The 18252-nt window shown below is 48.1% G+C and overlaps 1 protein-coding gene across 1 annotated transcript in view; it reads right to left on the bottom strand.

Moving 5' to 3' along the window:
- The window catches only part of sgsm3 (small G protein signaling modulator 3), a 210122-nt gene that overhangs the window by 72302 nt on the left and 119568 nt on the right, over positions 1–18252 (bottom strand). The window contains exon 12 of the mRNA XM_085969415.1: positions 3544–3593. Within this exon, the coding sequence (XP_085825541.1) occupies positions 3544–3593 (50 nt within the window). The remainder of the gene's footprint in view (positions 1–3543; positions 3594–18252) is intronic.

Here is an 18252-nt window from a genome sequence, read left to right as displayed (position 1 = left end):
ATTCACCACCCTCTGTGTGAAGAAATTTCTTCTCATCTCAGTCCTCAATGTTCTACCCTTTATCCTGAGGCTGTGGCCCCTGGTTCTCGACTCCCCGGCCAAGGGAAACATTCTCCCAGCATTCACCCTATCAAGCCCTGTAATAATTTTGTATGCTTCAATGAGATCCTCTCTCATTCTTCTGAATTCAAGAGAATACAGGCCTAGTTTACTCAATCTCTTCTCATACGACAGTCCCGCCATCCCAGGAATCAATCTCGTGAACCTTCGTTGCACTCCCTCTATGGCAAGTATATCCTTCCTTCGGTAAGGAGACCAAAATTGTACACAGTGCTCCAGGTGTGGTCTCACCAAGGCCCTATATAATTGGAGTAAGACTTCTTTACTCCTGTGCTCAAATCCTCTTGTAATGAAGGGCAGCATACCATTTGCCTTCCTAATGGCTTGCTGCACCTGCACATTCACTTTCAGTGACTCATGTACAAGGACACTCAGGTCCCTTTGAGCATCTGCAATCCCCAATCTTTCACCATTTAGGAAATACTCTACCTTTCTGTTTTTTCTACCAAAGTGGATAACTTCACATTTATCCACATTATATTCCATCTGCCATGTTCTCGCCCACTCACTGAGCCTGTCAAGATCCCCTTGAAGCCTCTTCACAACTGACACTAACACCTAGCTTTGCATCATCAGCAAATTTGGAAATGTTACATTTAGTCCCCTCATCCAAATCATTGATATGGATTGTAAATAGCTGGGGCCCAAGCACCGATCCTTGCGGTACTCCACTAGTCACAGCCTGACATCCTGAAAAAGACCCATTTATCCCTACTCTTTGTTTTCTGTCTGTTAACCAATTCTCAATCCATGCTAGTATATTACCCCCAATTCCATGTGCCCTAATTTTGTTCGCCAACCTCTTGTGTGGGATCTTATCGAAGGCCTTCTGAAAATCCAAATACACCACATCTACTGGTTCCCCTTTGTCTACTCCACTAGTTACATCCTCAAAGAACTCCAGTAGGTTTGTCAAACAGGATTTCTCTTTCATAAATCCATGCTGACTCTGCCCAATCTTACTATTAGTTTCTATGTGCCCAGTTATTGCATCCTTTATAACAAAGTCCAGCATTTTCCCAACTACTGATGTGAGGCTAACAGATCAGTAGTTCCCTGTTTTCTCTCTCCCTCCTTTCTTAAATAGCGGGGTTACATTTGCTATCCTCCAATCTGCAGGAACCATTCCAGAATTTATAGAATTTTGGAAGATGACAACCAATGTGTCCACTATCCCAATGGCCACCTCTTTCAAAACCTTAGGATGTAGGTGATCCGGTCCTTGGGATTTATTGACTTTTAGTCCCATTAATTTTGCTAGTACTGTTTTTTTACTAATAATAATTTCTTTAAGTTCCTCATTCTCACCACACCCTTGGTTTTCTCATATTTCTGGGAGGTTTTTTGTGTCTTGCTCTGCCATTTCCTCATTCCCCATTATAAATTCTCCCGTCTCTGACTGTAAAGGACCTACATTTACCTTTGCCAGTCTTTTCCTTTTCACATACCGATAGAAGCTTTTACAATCCGTTTTTATATTTTTCGCTAGTTTGTGCTCATATTCCATTTTCCCTTTCTTTATCAATTTCTTGGTCCCCCTTTGCTGATTTCTAAAAAGATCCCAATCCTCAGGCTGACCGCTTTTTCTGGCAAGTTTATTAGCTTCCTCTTTTGACTTAATACTAGCTTTAATTTCTTTTGTTAGCCATGGTTGGATCACTTTTCCCTTTGGGTTTTTATGCCCTAGAGGAATATATGTTTGTTGCAAATTATGCATTATTTCCTTGAATGTTAGCCATTGTATGTCCACCTTCATACCTTTTAGTGTAGTCTCCCAATCTACCATGGCCAACTTGTCCCTCATACCCTTGTAGTTTCCTCTGTTTAGATTGAAGACCTTAGTTTCAGATTGGTCTACATCACTCTCAAAGAGTGACTGCCCTTGACATCAAAGCAGCATTTGACCGTTAAATGTCAAGGGGAGGTGGTTAGACTCCCGCTTGTTGGAGATAGTCATTGCCTGGCACTTGTGTGGCGCAAATGTTACCTCCCATGTATCAGCCCAAGCCTGAACGTTGCCCAGGTCTTGTTGCATGCAGGTATGGAAGATGGTTGGGCCTAGGACACTGCCCTGATGAACTCCTGCAGTGATGTCCTGGGGCTGAGATGATTGACCTTCAACCATCACAACCATCTTCCTTTGTGCTAGGTATGACTCCAGCCAGTGGAGAGTTATCCCCCCGATTCCCATTGACTTCAGTTTTACTAGGGCTCCTTGATGCCACACTCGGTCAAATGTTGTCTTAATGTCAAGGACAGTTACTCTCACCTCACCTCTGGAATTCAGCTCTTTTGTCCATGTTTGGACCAAGGCTGTAATGAGGTCAGGAGCTGAGTGGTCTTGGCGGAACCCAAAGTGAGCATCAGTGAGCAGGTTATTGGTGAGTAAGTGCTGCTTGATAGCACTGTCGATGACACTTTCCATCACTTTGCTGATGATTGAGAGTAGACTGATGGGGTGGTAATTGGCCGGATTGGATTTGTCCTGTATTTTGTGGACAGGGCATACCTGGGCAGTTTTCCACATTGTCGGATAGATGCCAGTGATGTAGCTGTACTGGAGCAGCTTGGCTAGAGGCGCGGCTAGTTCTGGAGCACAAGCCTTTAGCACGACAGCTGGGATGTTGTCGGGGTCCACAGCCTTTGCTGTATCCAGTGCGCTCAGTCATATCTTGATATCACGTGGAGTGAATCGAATTAGCTGAAGATTGGCTTCTGTGATGGTGGGGAGCTCAGGAGGAGGCCGATATGGATCATTCACTCGGCACTTCTGGCTGAAGATGGTTGCAAATGCTTCAGCCTTGTCTTTTGCACTCACGTGCTGGGCTCCACCATCATTGAGGATGGGGTTATTCATGGAGCTAATGATCCCCAACTGACATCAGGGAATTCAGCAAAGGCTGGATATTGAAGCTGCTAAGTTTCTGGTTGGTACATCTCAGCCCCACGCTGGGTGTAGCAGTTACCCAAAGCGAGCAGGGACCCATACATGTAGATTTATTTGATGCTACATAACTGAATGAGCAGTGAAAACCTTCCTCCATTTACAGGGCAACCATGGAATCCATCCTGGCGCACAAGGGTACATTTAGTAAAGTCGCTGGGGCAGAACCTCTCTCAACAGGAGCATGGAGATCACTAGCCCGCACTGTGGCCCTCTCATTATCAGGTGGCACAATTAATCACTGGGAAATCAGGAGCACGGCAAATTGGACCTTCTGAGTCCGGTTCACCAATCCATGCCAGGAGCCGAGCCTGGCAACATGGAGCAGTGTATCGGCAGGGCCATTCTAAACCGTACGCAAGAAGGGACTGCCATTTCTGCATGTGCGGTTACAGTTGACACTGTACATAATTACAAATATGGCCAGAAGCTGGAGAACTCTCACACTCGGTACCAACACATTTCATCACTGAACTCACCTCTTTACTTCGTTCATCCAGAACCTCCACAAATTTCGCAGGAAACCAGCCTGTCGGAAGAAAGGGTCAAAGGTTAACTGTAACCAAACTTCCCAGGCACGCTAGGTCGAGAGGCTGCAGAGCTGTAAGTGCGCCTGTGTATTTGAAGTGTTAGTTGGATGAGCCATTTTTGGATAGTTGGATGAGCCATTGGATGAGCCATTTTGCAGTTGCACGATATAAACAGTGCAGCAGCCTGGGGCCACCTGAGCCTGCAGTGATCAGGGCGAGATTGCTTTCTGTACCAATTAGTTAATTTAAGGCAAGCACAACAGTCCTCCTATCCTCACTGCAATCCCAAGGTCAAGCACAAATTTTTAACTTCCAGAGAGGGAGTGAAAACAGTGCGTCAGTCGGTTTGAAATCCGAGATTGCCGCTGTCAGCGACTGTGCCAACAATTTCAGGACCATCCAACAACAGAACAGAACATAAAGATGCACAACAATCTATAATCAAAACAAAATGCTGGAGATACTCAGCAGGTCAGGCAGCATCTGTGAAGAGAGAAACAGAGTTAACGGTTCAGGTCGATGACCCTTCCTCAGACGAAAGGTCATCGACCTGAAACGTTAACTGTTTCTCTCTTCACAGATGCTGCCTGACCTGAGTATCTCCAGCATTTTGTTTTGATTATAGATTTCCAGCATCGGCAGTATTTTCTTTTTGCATCACAACAATCTATAGCTCTGTGACAAATATGCAAATCTTCCCTCAACAGCTTGCAAAATCTCATGACATTTAAGTGTTCAGTACGGCCGTGCCCATTCACAAGCTGAAGAATGCAGCGCGGCTGCAACACTCTGCTTAGCTCAGCAGTTCTATGCATTGTTCAGAAGAAGCTGTGCCTATCTAGCAAGCCAGAAAATTTACTGAAATACATCGTTCAGAGAAGGGTCGTTGCCTATGACATTACTCAGTGAATATCGACTGAACTGACCCACTCAGTTCAGCACTGGAGCATGAACAGCAGGGCCTTATCCCTCGATCACTCTTCTTCACAATACAGCCTATGTTACGGGTTGTCAGATAGCCACGAACACCAACACCAGCCCTCCCCTGATCTAGACTCAATAATTCACCTCCTCAATTGAGTGTTACCCAGCCCTTCCCAACTCCCAGCCCTCCAAGAGAGAAAGAGAGAGAGAGAGAGAGAGAGAGAGAGAGAGAGAGAGAGAGAGAGAGACCGAGAGAGAGACAGAGAGTGAGAGACAGAGAGAGCGAGAGAGAGAGAGAGAGAGAGAGAAAGAGAGAGAGAGACAGAGACAGAGAGAGAGAGACAGAGAGTGAGAGACCGAGAGTGAGTGAGAGACAGAGAGAGCGAGAGAGAGAGAGAGAGAGAAAGAGAGAGAGAGAGAGAGAGAGAGAGAGAGAGACAGAGAGAGAGAGACCGAGAGTGAGAGACCGAGAGTGAGAGACCGAGAGTGAGAGAGAGACAGAGAGTAAGAGACAGAGAGAGACCGAGAGAGAGACAGAGAGAGCGAGAGAGAGAGAGAGAGAGGGAGAAAGAGAGAGAGAGAAAGAGAGAGAGAGAGAGAGAAAGAGAGACCGAGAGAGAGACAGAGTGAGAGAGACAGAGAGTGAGAGACAGAGAGAGCGAGAGAGAGAGAGAAAGAGAGAGAAAGAGAAAGAGAGAGAGAGAAAAAAAGAGAAAAAGAGAGAAAGAGACAGAGAGAGAGACAGAGAACGAGAGAGAGCGAGAGCTACCGAGAGAGAGAGCGCGACCGAGAGAGAGCGAGAGCTACCGAGAGAGAGAGCGCGACCGAGAGAGAGAGAGAGAGCGACCGAGAGAGAGCGAGCGACCGAGAGAGAGCGAGCGAGAGACAGAGAGAGAGAGCGAGAGAGAGACCCAGAGAGACAGACAGTAAGAGCGAGCGGCAGAGGGAGAGCGGCGAGAGAGGGAGCGCGCGACAAGAGAGGGAACGCGCGACAAGAGAGGGAGCGCGCAGACGGAGGGAGCGCGCCGAAGAGAGCGCGCCGGAGAGAGAGAGAGAGAGGGGGGGGGCAACAGAGAGGGGGGGGGGGGGAGACAGCGAGGGGGGGGGGGAGACAGCGAGAGGAGGAAGAGGCAGAGAGAGAGGGCGGGGCAGAGAGAGAGGGCGGGGCAGGAAGGGGGGAGAGAGCGAGAGAGGCAGAGGGGGAGAGGAGAGAGGCAGAGGGGGGGGAGAGGGGCAGAGGGAGAGAGGGGCAGAGGGAGAGAGAGAGGGGCAGAGGGAGAGAGAGAGGGGCAGAGGGAGAGAAAGAGGGGCAGAGGGAGAGAGAGAGGGGCAGAGGGAGAGAGAGAGGGGCAGAGGGAGAGAGAGAGGGGCAGAGGGAGAGAGAGAGAGGGGCAGAGGGAGAGAGAGAGGGGCAGAGGGAGAGAGAGAGGGGCAGAGGGAGAGAGAGGGGCAGAGGGAGAGAGGGGCCGAGGGAGAGAGAGAGGGGCAGAGGGAGAGAGAGAGGGGCAGAGGGAGAGAGAGAGGGGCAGAGGGAGAGAGGGGGGCAGAGGGAGAGAGAGAGGGGCAGAGGGAGAGAGAGAGGGGCAGAGGGAGAGAGGGGCAGAGGGGGCGAGAGAGAGAGGGGCAGAGGGGGAGAGAGAGAGGGGCAGAGGGGGAGAGAGAGGGGCAGAGGGAGAGAGAGAGGGGCAGAGGGGGAGAGAGAGGGGCAGAGGGGGGAGAGAGAGGGGCAGAGGGGGAGGAAGAGAGGGGAGCAGAGGGCGAGAGAGAGAGAGGGGCCGAGGGAGAGAGAGAGGGGCAGAGGGGGAGAGAGAGGGGCAGAGGGAGAGAGGGGGGCAGAGGGAGAGAGGGGGGCAGAGGGAGAGGAGAGAGGGGCAGAGGGAGAGAGGGGGGGCAGAGGGAGAGAGAGAGGGGGCAGAGGGAGAGAGAGAGGGGCAGAGGGAGAGAGAGAGGGGCAGAGGGAGAGAGGGGCAGAGGGAGAGAGAGAGGGGCAGAGGGGGAGAGAGAGAGGGGGAGAGAGGGGCAGAGGGGAGAGAGAGGCAGAGGGAGAGAGAGAGGGGCAGAGGGGGAGAGAGAGGGGCAGAGGGGGAGAGAGAGGGGGCAGAGGGGGAGAGAGAGGGGCAGAGGGGGAGAGAGAGGGGCAGAGGGGGAGAGAGAGGGGCAGAGGGGGAGAGAGAGGGGCAGAGGGGGAGAGAGAGGGGCAGAGGGGGAGAGAGAGGGGCAGAGGGGGAGAGAGAGGGGCAGAGGGGGAGAGAGAGGGGCAGAGGGGGAGAGAGGGGCAGAGGGGGAGAGAGAGGGGCAGAGGGAGAGAGAGAGGGGCCGAGGGGGAGAGAGAGGGGCAGAGGGAGAGAGAGGCAGAGGGAGAGGAGGGGCAGAGGGAGAGAGAGAGAGGCAGAGGGAGAGGGAGGGGCCGAGGGAGAGAGAGAGGGGCCGAGGGAGAGAGAGGGGCAGAGGGGAGAGAGAGAGGGGCAGAGGGGGGGAGAGAGAGAGACAGAGGAGGAGAGCGAGAGGCAGAGGAGAGAGAGAGAGAGGCAGAGGAGGAGAGAGAGAGAGAGAGAGAGAGAGAGAGAGAGACAGAGGGGGAGAGAGAGGCAGAGGAGGAGAGAGAGGCAGAGGAGGGAGAGGCAGAGGGGGAGAGAGAGGGGCAGAGGGAGAGAGAGAGGGGCAGAGGAGGAGAGAGAGAGGCAGAGGAGGAGAGAGAGAGAGGCAGAGGAGGAGAGAGAGAGAGGCAGAGGAGGAGAGAGAGAGGCAGAGGAGGAGAGAGAGGCAGAGGGGGAGAGGGGCAGAGAGGGAGGGGCAGAGAGAGAGGGGCAGAGAGAGAGGGGCAGAGAGAGAGGGGCAGAGAGAGAGAGAGGCAGAGGGGGAGAGAGAGAGGGGCAGAGGGGGAGAGAGAGAGGCAGAGGGGGAGAGAGAGGGGCAGAGGGGGAGAGAGAGGGGCAGAGGGAGAGAGAGAGAGAGGGGCAGAGGGGGAGAGAGGGGCCGAGGGAGAGAGAGGGGCAGAGGGAGAGAGAGGGGCAGAGGGAGAGAGAGAGAGGGGCCGAGGAGAGAGAGGGGCAGAGGGGGGCAGAGGGAGAGAGAGAGGGGGCCGAGGGAGAGAGAGAGGGGCCGAGGGAGAGAGAGAGGGGCCGAGGGAGAGAGAGAGGGGCCGAGGGAGAGAGAGAGGGGCAGAGGGAGAGAGAGAGGGGCAGAGGGAGAGAGAGAGGGGCAGAGGGAGAGAGAGAGAGGGGCAGAGGGAGAGAGAGAGGGGCAGAGGGAGAGAGAGAGGGGCAGAGGGGGGGAGAGAGAGAGACAGAGGAGGAGAGCGAGAGGCAGAGGAGAGAGAGAGAGAGGCAGAGGAGGAGAGAGAGAGAGAGGAGAGACAGAGGGGGAGAGAGAGGCAGAGGAGGGAGAGAGAGGCAGAGGAGGGAGAGAGAGGCAGAGGGGGAGAGAGAGGGGCAGAGGGGGAGAGAGAGGGGCAGAGGGGGAGGAGAGAGGGGCAGAGGGGGAGAGAGAGGGGCAGAGGGGGAGAGAGAGGGGCAGAGGGGGAGAGAGAGGGGCAGAGGGGGAGAGAGAGGGGCAGAGGGGGAGAGAGAGGGGCAGAGGGGGAGAGAGAGGGGCAGAGGGGGAGAGAGAGGGGCAGAGGGGGAGAGAGAGGGGCAGAGGGGAGAGAGAGAGGGGCAGAGGAGGAGAGAGAGGGGCAGAGGAGGAGAGAGAGAGGCAGAGGAGGAGAGAGAGAGAGGCAGAGGAGGAGAGAGAGGGGCAGAGGGGGGAAAATTCGGTTGGTATGCACCTCCCGTTAGCACCTTAAGAGGGCGTTAATGGGGTGCAAAACAACTAGCGCCCGGGCGCGGCGATGTTTGCGCTGCTTGCGAATTGACCAGACATTTTGCGGCGGCTCTAAACACTACCGCCACAATCTCCTGCACCGGCAGATCAATATTGAGTGTCGCCCCCTGCCTTACCACCTGCCACTAGCAACGACAGGTTGAGGGGAGCGTTTTGCAGTCAGCTTTGTGCATTGAGTGGTGCTGGAGTTTTGCTAAGTGCGAGAAAAATCATTTAAGTGTATTTTGTGAATTTTAGTTTGTTAAGAAGTCAATTATTTGAAGTAAGTTTAATTTTTTAAGGGTTTTTAAAACTCTTGGGCAGTTTAAACCGGAAGTAGAATCCGGGTATAAAAGGGGAGGGGCTAGTGCAGTGCACGGAGTGCTTTGTGCATTGAGTGGTGCTGGAGTTTTGCTAAGTGGGAGGTGAGGGTGTGTTTTGTGCTCTGTTTTGTTCCCCACTCCCAGGCTTAGACAGCACTGCGGAGGCGGAGCAACCAAACAGGCCCCACAGACAGTATTCAAGGAGGAGGTTGGTGAGCAGCTGGTTGGTTGGTTTTCTTCCTTCTCTTCTCTTTTATACCTTTAAGTTGGTAAGTCCTTTGAATAGTGGTGTGACATTATCATCTATATCCGGGCAGGGTCTTCATAACTAATAAGAAATTTAATTAATTATATAGAATGGAGCAGGTGATGTGTTACTGTTGCGAGATGTGGGAGCCGGTGGTCCCCATTGAGGCTCACGGTGATTACATCTGCGACAAGTGTTTGCTGTTAGAGGAACTCAAGTTCCATGTTATGGAGCTTGAGACCGAGCTTCAGACACTGCGACACATCAGGGAGGGGGAGAAGTTCCTGGACTCTATGTTTCAGGAGGTGGTCACACCTATGAAGTTAATTACTGCAGATGTAGTCCGTGGTCAGGGACAGGACGGTGTGACTACGAGTGAGGAAGGTTCAGGGATCCAGGATGTAGTGTTGAAGGAGACGCAGCCCTTGTTCTTGTCCAGCAGGATCGAGGTTCTTTCTCCCTGTGAGGGCGGGGAGCGGGGACTGCTGGTAGGATGAGCAACCTGGCCACAGCACCGTGGTACAGGGGGCCATTCAAGTGGAGGGAGTAAAAAGAAATGTTGTAGTGGTAGGGGATAGTATCATTAGGGGGATAGATAGGGTTCTCTGCAGTCAAGAGCGGGAGTCCCGAAGGCTGTGTTGCCTGCCCGGTGCCAGGGTTAAGGACATCTCTTCTGGGCTGGAAAGAAACTTGGAGTGGGAGGGGGAGGATCCAGTTGTCGTGGTCCATGTTGGTACAAACGACGAAGATAGGACAAGGAAGACGCTTCTGTTAAAGGAGTATGAGCAGCTAGGGGTCAAATTAAAAAACAGAACCTCAAGGGTTATAATCTCTGGGTTATTACCTGAGCCACGAGCGAATATGGCTCGGATAAATAAAATTAAAGAGTTAAATGCGTGGCTCAAAGACTGGTGTGGGAGAAATGGGTTTTGCTTCTTGGGACACTGGCACCAATACTGGGACAAGAGGGAGCTGTTCCGTTGGGACGGACTCCACTTGGCCAGTGCTGGGACTAGAGTCCTGGCGAATCATATAACTAGGGCTGTAGAGAGGGCTTTAAACTAATTAGTTGGGGGGAGGTTTCCAGAGAGCAAATAATAGAAATGACAACAGAGAAGGTCATAGACTTAGGTAGCAGTGGGGGAATTAAAAAACAGAATGTGTCATGAAGGGACAGAAGGTATGGAGTAAAAAGTAAAGTACTAAAAAGGGAAAAAACAGGAACTAAGTGTTACAAAACATATTTGAAAGTTCTTTATCTGAATGCACGTAGCATTCGTAACAAAATGAATGAGTTAACGGCACAAATAACGACATATGGGTATGATCTTGTGGCCATTACAGAAACATGGCTGCAGGGTGACCATGACTGGGAATTAAACATACCAGGAAGGACAGGCAGGAAGGGAGAGGAGGTGGGGTGGCTATGTTAATAAAGGAAGGAATCGCTATAATACAGAGAAATGATATTGGGTCAAAGGAGCAGGATAGTGAAACAGTTTGGGTGGAGATAAGGAATAATAAGGGGGAAAAAACTAGTGGGTGTAGTCTATAGGCCTCTGAACAGTTGCAACTCTGTTGGACGGAGTATTAATCAGTAAATAGTTGAGGCTTGTAATAAGGGAACAGCTATAATTATGGGGGATTTTAATTTACATATTAACTGGACAAATCAAATTGGGCAGAGCAGCCTTGAGGATGAGTTCATTGAGTGTATTAGGGATGGGTTTCTTGAGCAGTATGTAACTGAACCGACCAGGGGGCAAGCAACCTTAGATTTGGTCCTGTGTAATGAGACAGGATTAATTAAAAATGTCCTAGTAAAGGATCCCCTTGGAATGAGTGACCATAACATGGTTGAGTTCCATATTCAATTAGAGGGTGAGAAGGTTGGATCTCAAACAAGCGTGCTGAGCTTGAATAAAGGAGACTATGAAGATATGAGAGCGGAATTGATTAGAGTGGACTGGGAAAATAGATTAAAGGGTAAGACGGTACATGATCAATGGTGTACATTTAAGGAGTTATTTTACAACTTCCAAAAAAAATATATTCCACTGAGGAAAAAAGGGTGTAAAAGAAAAGATAGCCATCCGTGGCTAAGTAAAGTAATTAAGGATAGTATCCGACTAAAAACAAGGGCATATAAGGTAGCCAAATCTAGTGGGAGGATGGAAGATTGGGAAGTCTTTAAAAGACAGCAAAAAATAACTAAAAGATTGATTAAGAAAGGGAAGATAGATTATGAAAGTAAATTAGCAAAAAATATAAAAACAGACAGTAAAAGTTTCTATAGTTATATAAAAAGAAAAAGGGTGGCGAAAGTAAATGTTGGTCCCTTGGAGGATGAGACCGGGAAATTAATGGTGGGAAATATGGAGATGGCAAAAACACTGAATGAATATTTTGTATCAGTCTTTACAGTAGAGGACACTAAGAATATCCCAACACTGGACAAACAGGGTGTAATGATATCAGCAAATAGTGATGATATTTGTCTGTGTTTGATTACTTATGCCTTACAGCATATTTGTCTGTGTTTTTGATTACTTGTGCCTGACCAGCAGAGGTCATGTGAGAGACAAGCAGTCCAGAGGAGTTTTACTTTCAGTTTCATTCTAGATGCATCACAGCATAGTGTGTTCTGTAAAAAGCTGTAGAAAGTCTTGAACAAGACTTTAGATTAAACAACATTCTCTTTCAGAAATGAGTCTTTTTTGAACCCAAAAAGAAATCAAAACATGATGTCAGAAGTGGCTGAAAGAGAAAAAATCTGAAGTTAGCAACTTGATGGGACAGTGAAAGCAGTTGTGGCAAGTAAGCGAAATCAGCTCTCCACAAGCCAAGAGAACATCGTTGCTTACCATTAGAGAATAGCTAACGAAGTGAAAAATGGAAGGTTTACACCCACCGGCGACGCTTCAATTAACAGGTAATGGGGCTGAAAATTGGAGAAGGTTCAAACAACGTTTAGAGTTGTATTTAGCGGCAATCGGAGCTGACAAGAAAAGTAATAAACAGAAATCGTCACTGTTCTTGCATGTCGTGGGTGATGAAGCGCTGGAGGTGTATAATAACTTCACATTCGCTGTTGATGGAGACAAAATGAAGCTAGATAAAATAATGGAACAGTTTGAGGCCTACTGCATACCTAAACGCAACGTGACCTTTGAGAGGCACAAATTTTTCACATGTGTACAGAAAATCGGCGAGACTATTGATCAGTATGTGACTGAACTGAGAAACCGGAGCAAATCGTGTGAATTTGGGGGACTCACAGACTCGCTGATAAAAGACAGACTGGTGTGTGGTGTTCGAGATAATGGTCTAAGGGAAAGACTGCTAAGAGAGCAAGATCTCGACTTGGGAAAAGCCATAGCACTGTGTAGGGTTACAGAGACTGTAAAGTTGCAGGCAAAGGAGCTGTTCAGTGACAGTAGCTGCAACGTGGATGCAGTGAGAAAGAACGGATACAAACCGTTTAACAAAGAGAGCGCCAATGTGAAAAAAGAGACGTGGCCAGCAAACGAAAATGAAAGAGACAATCGGAAGTCATGTAGTCGATGCGGTACACAGCATCCACCAAGAAAGTGTCCAGCATATGGTAAAACATGCAATAGTTGCAACAAAAACAACCATTATGCCCGTTGCTGTAAGAACCAAGCGCGACAAAGCAAGGTCCATACAGTAGATGAAAGCGAGATGGAGGAATTCAATGTAGATGTTGTGTCTGAAAACAAAAAAGAAAGAGACTGGATGTTGACACTAAAAGTGAATGACATACACATTCCATTTAAATTGGATACTGGAGCACAAGTTAATGTGATATCAGAGGCCGATTTTGAGAGAATTAGACCCAGACCAAAGTTACATGGAATACAAGTGAAAGTGACCGGATACTCAGGTACTGATATACCAGTGAAAGGAAAATGCATTGTCAAAGTAACACACAAGGACAGAGAGCACACGCTAGCATTAATCGTGGTGCCAAAGGATGTGCAAGCCATACTAGGGTTAAAAGCCTGTGAGAGACTGAACCTGGTAAAGAGAGTCCTCGTTGTGGAAAGCGAAGGAGAGACAGTCTATGATGAACTCATGAAAGAGTACAAAGACCTATTTAAGGGTCTAGGCTGCATTCCAGGAGAACACACGATCAGAGTAGATAAAAGTATGACACCGGTCATACATCCATGCAGAAAAGTTCCGTTTGCTCTTCAAAAGCAACTGAAGGCAGAGTTGGACAGGATGGAAAGCCTGAACGTGATTCAGAAGATAGATGAGCCAACTGAGTGGGTGAGTTCCCTCGTCGTAGTGGACAAAAAGAATGGAAAGCTCAGAATTTGCCTGGATCCAAGAGATCTAAACAGAGCAATAAAGAGAGAGCACTTCAAGCTTCCTACACGTGAGGAAATCATGGCACAGTTTGCAAATGCAAAATATTTTAGCAAGTTAGATGCGTCCTCAGGATTTTGGCAGATGAAGCTGGACGAAGCAAGTTCAAGACTGTGCACGTTCAACACTCCATTTGGCAGATACAGATTCCTAAGGTTACCATTTGGCATTGCCTCAGCTCCTGAAGTGTATCACAAGACTATCCATATGATCTATGAGCACCTGGAGGGAGTTGATACATCAATGGATGGCATCATAGTATGGGGAACCACGAGAACTGAGCATGATGAGAGACTGAAAAAAGTGCTGGAAGCAACAAGGAAAACAAACCTGAAGCTGAATAGAGAGAAATGCCAGCTCGGGGTGACAGAACTGACATTCGTGGGAGATATCCTTAGCAGTGAGGGCATCAGACCAGATCCCAGAAAGGTGTCCGCCATTGAGAATATGCCAAGGCCACAATGCAAAAAGGACGTGCAGAGGTTTAATGGAATGATCAACTACATGGGTAAATTCATATCCAACCTCTCAGAAAAAATAGCGCCACTGAGAAGACTAACTGAAAAGAACATAGAATGGGAATGGAATCATGAGCATGAGAAGTCATGGAGCGATCTAAAGAAACTGCTCACAGAGGAACCAGTTCTGAGGTTTTATGACCCAGCGAGACCCATCAAGATATCATTAGATGCATCACAGAGTGGGCTCGGTGCCGTTCTTCTGCAACAATATGACTACTGGCAACCTATTGCATATGCATCGCGCACAATGACAGACGTGGAGACGCGATATGCTCAAATAGAAAAGGAGCTGCTCAGCATCACATACGCCTGTGAAAGATTTCACCAGTTTGTGGCAGGACAAGCAATCAGTGTAGAGACTGACCATAAGCCCTTGATTGCATTGTTCCAAAAGCCACTGAATAGCTGTCCACTTAGAATACAAAGAATGATGATCAGGCTGCAACGCTATACACTGAATGTTGCGTACACACCGGGTAAGCTGATGTATACAGCAGACACGTTGTCCAGAGCTGTTGACCCAAGTGAGCCCGCAAACACCACAATGGATGAAAAAGTGAACGCCTACGTGGACATGATCACAAGTGCACTGCCCATAGCAGATGCAAAAATGGAGCTCATAAAGACTGAGACAAACAAAGATGAAACAATGAGACGACTGAGAAAAAGCATCTTGGATGGATGGCCCAACATGAAGCAAGACTGCTCACCTGATATAGCAGAGTACTGGAACTGCAGGGCGGAACTATCAGTGGTCGAAGACATCATCTACAAAGGAAGTAAAATAGTTATCCCAAAGAGTCTGAGAAGAGAGATGCTAAAAAAGATCCATGGAGGACATCTGGGAATCGAAAAGTGTAAGAAAAGAGCACGAGAGGTGATGTACTGGCCACGAATCAACCAAGATGTGACAAATGAGGTGTCAAACTGCACAATATGCCTGAAGTATCGAGCAAGCAATCCGGTAGAACCACTAAAGCCACACCCAGCACCAGACAGACCTTACCAGAAGGTAGGCGCTGGCCTATTCGTATGTCAAGGGAAGGACTATCTTGTAGTCACAGACTATTACTCCCTGTATCCAGAGGTTTGCAGACTGCACACCACCACTGCAGAAGCTGTGATAAGAAGTATGAAAGCCATATTCTCCAGACATGGCGTGGCAAGCGAGGTCTTCACAGACAACGGACCCCAGTTTAACAATGCAAATTTCCGACACTTTGCCAAAGAGTGGGACTTTGTCCACACAACGTCAAGTCCTCACTATCCACAGTCCAATCGACTAGTGGAAAAATCGGTCCAGACAGTGAAAAGACTGATGTACAAGGCAAAAGACAGTGGAACTGACTTCTACCAAAGCATGCTTGTATACCGCACAACGCCGCTCGAGTGTGGTATGTCACCAGCCCAACTCCTGATGGGACGTCGGCTAAGGTCAAACCTACCCATCCCGGAGAACCTCCTGAAAACAAAAGAGGGGGAGAAAGTGAGGAAGTTCAAAGCGCAACAGAAAGAAAAGCAAAAGTACTACTATGACAGAGGAACACAAAGCCTACCTGAACTCCACACTGGTGACCAAGTAAGGTTGAAAGACAAAACAAACACATGGACTCAGAAGGGAACTGTCCTGAGTGAAGTTCAACCAAGATCATACACCATTCAGACAGATGAGGGTGCTGTTCTGAGAAGAAATCGTCGAGATCTTCTCATGGGACCAGCCACAGCAGGTCAAGAGACTGATAGTGAACAACCTGATCACACAGCTGAGAACCAATCATCTGAGGCAACAACTCAGATTCAAGGACACTCAATCAGAAAATCCTCAAGACACGTGAAGCCTCCTGAGAGACTCATTGAGCAAATTTAAGGACTATTGTTAAAGAAGGAAGTAATGTTATCTTATTCTTTCTTCAAGTTCTAGTGTATTGACATATTTCATGTGAACACACAAAGCAAGGGTAAAAAACCTTGATCATGATAATGATAATGTAAGTTCATTAAATGTTGTTAGTTAAAAGTAAAATTCTTTTGTTTTAAGAAAGGGAGATGTAATGATATCAGCAAATAGTGATGATATTTGTCTGTGTTTGATTACTTGTGCCTGACCAGCAGAGGTCATGTGAGAGACAAGCAGTCCAGAGGAGTTTTACTTTCAGTTTCATTCTAGATGCATCACAGCATAGTGTGTTCTGTAAAAAGCTGTAGAAAGTCTTGAACAAGACTTTAGGTTAAACAACATTCTCTTTCAGAAATGAGTCTTTATTGAACCCAAAAAGAAATCAAAACACAGGGGGCTCTTGGGGGGGGGGGGGGGGGGAACTGAATACGATTAAAATCACTAAAGAAGTGGTACTTGGTAAAATAATGGGACTCAAGGCGGATAAATCCCCTGGACCTGATGGCTTGCATCCTAGGGTCTTGAGGGAAGTAGCGGTAGGGATTGTGGATGCATTGGTAATAATTTTCCAAAACTCACTGGACTCAGCAAAGGTCCCGGCAGATTGGAAAACTGCTAATGTAACACCCTTATTTAAAAAGGGTAGTAGGCAGAAGGCTGGAAACTATAGACCTGTTAGCCTAACATCTGTGGTTGGTAAAATGTTAGAGTCTATTATTAAGGAGACAGTAACGGGACATTTGGATAAACATAATTTAATAGGACAAAGTCAGCATGGTTTCATGAAGGGGAAGTCATGTTTGACAAATTTGCTGGAGTTTTTTGAGGAAGTAACATACAGGGTGGATAAAGGGGAATCAATGGACGTAGTGTATTTAGACTTCCAAAAGGCATTTGACAAGGTGCCACACCAAAGATTATTGCTCAAGATAAAAAATCACGGGATTGGGGGTAATATTCTGGCGTGGGTGGAGGATTGGCTCTCTAACAGAAAGCAGAGAGTTGGGATAAATGGTTCATTCTCAGATTGGCAACCAGTAACTAGTGGTGTTCCGCAGGGGTCAGTGCTGGGTCCCCAACTCTTTACAATCTATATTAACGATTTGGAGGAGGGGACCGAGTGTAACATATCCAAGTTTGCAGATGATACAAAGATGGGACGGAAAGTAGTGAGTGAGGAGGACATAAAAAACCTGCAAAGGGACATAGACAGGCTAAGTAAGTGGGCAGAGATTTGGCAGATGGAATACAATACTGGAAAGTGTGAGGTTATGCACTTTGGCAGGAAAACTCATAGAGCAAGTTATTATCTTAATGGCAAGAAACTTGAAAGTACTGTAGTACAAACGGATCTGGGGGTCCTGGTGCACGAAACTCAAAAAGTTAGTATGCAGGTGCAGCAAGTGATCAAGAAGGCCAATGGAATGTTGGCTTTTATTGCTAGGGGGATGGAATATAAAAACAGGGAGGTATTGCTGCAGTTGTACAAGGTATTGGTGAGACCGCACCTGGAATACTGCATACAGTTTTGGTGTCCATACTTAAAAGACATACTTGCTCTCGAGTCAGTACAAAGAAGGTTCACTCGGTTAATCCCGGGGATGAGGGGGTGGTCATATGAGGAGAGGTTGAGTAGATTGGGACTCTACTCATTGGAGTTCAGAAGAATGAGAGGCGATCTTATTGAAACATATAAGATTGTGAAGGGGCTTGATCGGGTGGATGCGGTGAGGATGTTCCCAATGATGGGTGAAACTAGAACTAGGGGGCATAATCTTAGAATAAGGGGCTGCTCTTTCAAAACTGAGATGAGGAGAAACTTCTTCACTCAGAGGGTGGTAGGTTTGTGGAATTTGCTGCCCCAGAAAGCTGTGGAAGCTACATCATTAAATGAATTTAAAACAGAAATAGATAGTTTCCCAGAAATAAAGGGAATTAAGGGTTATGGGGAGCGGGCAGGAAATTGGACATGAGTCTAGGTTCGGAATGGTCATGGCCCTGTGGGTAGTGGAGTGGGCCCAGGGGCCGTGTAGCCTGGTTCTGCTCCTACTGTGTTCTAATTCTGTGTTAGATTTCAGGAGATGGTTTTATTCCTGTTCCTGGCTGGGGTGGAGATCGCCTTTACAGAAGGTAAGTACTGTAGAAAATATAGGGACAGAGTGATCTCCTGGAAGAATTTCGATCGCCTAGATGGGTCGGAGAGGAATTTCCCAGATTTTTTTCTCCCAAATTGGCCATTGGGTCTTTATCTGGTTTTTCGCCTCTCCCGGGAGATCACATGGGTTCGGGTGGATGCAGAGTGATAGAAGATTTGAGGTTAGGATCAGATCAGCCATGATCTTATTGAATGGTGGAGCAGGCTCGAGGGGCTGATTGGCCTACTCCTGCTCCTATTTCTTATGTTCTTATGAAAGGGACCGGGGAGCGCTATTTAAAGGCGACCGCTTCCTGCCTTTTTTTGTTGCTGACATTTTTGCACCACGCATTCTGAGAGACTCTTCTGGAGAGATTCAATGCTGTGTGAAGGAGTTTTGGGGACTGAGCAGCACTTTG

Source organism: Somniosus microcephalus, chromosome 28 (assembly GCF_052327205.1).
Source record: "Somniosus microcephalus isolate GS21.2 chromosome 28, FLI_Smic_1.0, whole genome shotgun sequence".
NCBI lineage: Eukaryota > Metazoa > Chordata > Chondrichthyes > Squaliformes > Somniosidae > Somniosus > Somniosus microcephalus.
The sequence above is the reverse complement of the archived record's forward strand: the minus strand, read 5'-3'. Positions and strand labels throughout refer to the sequence as shown.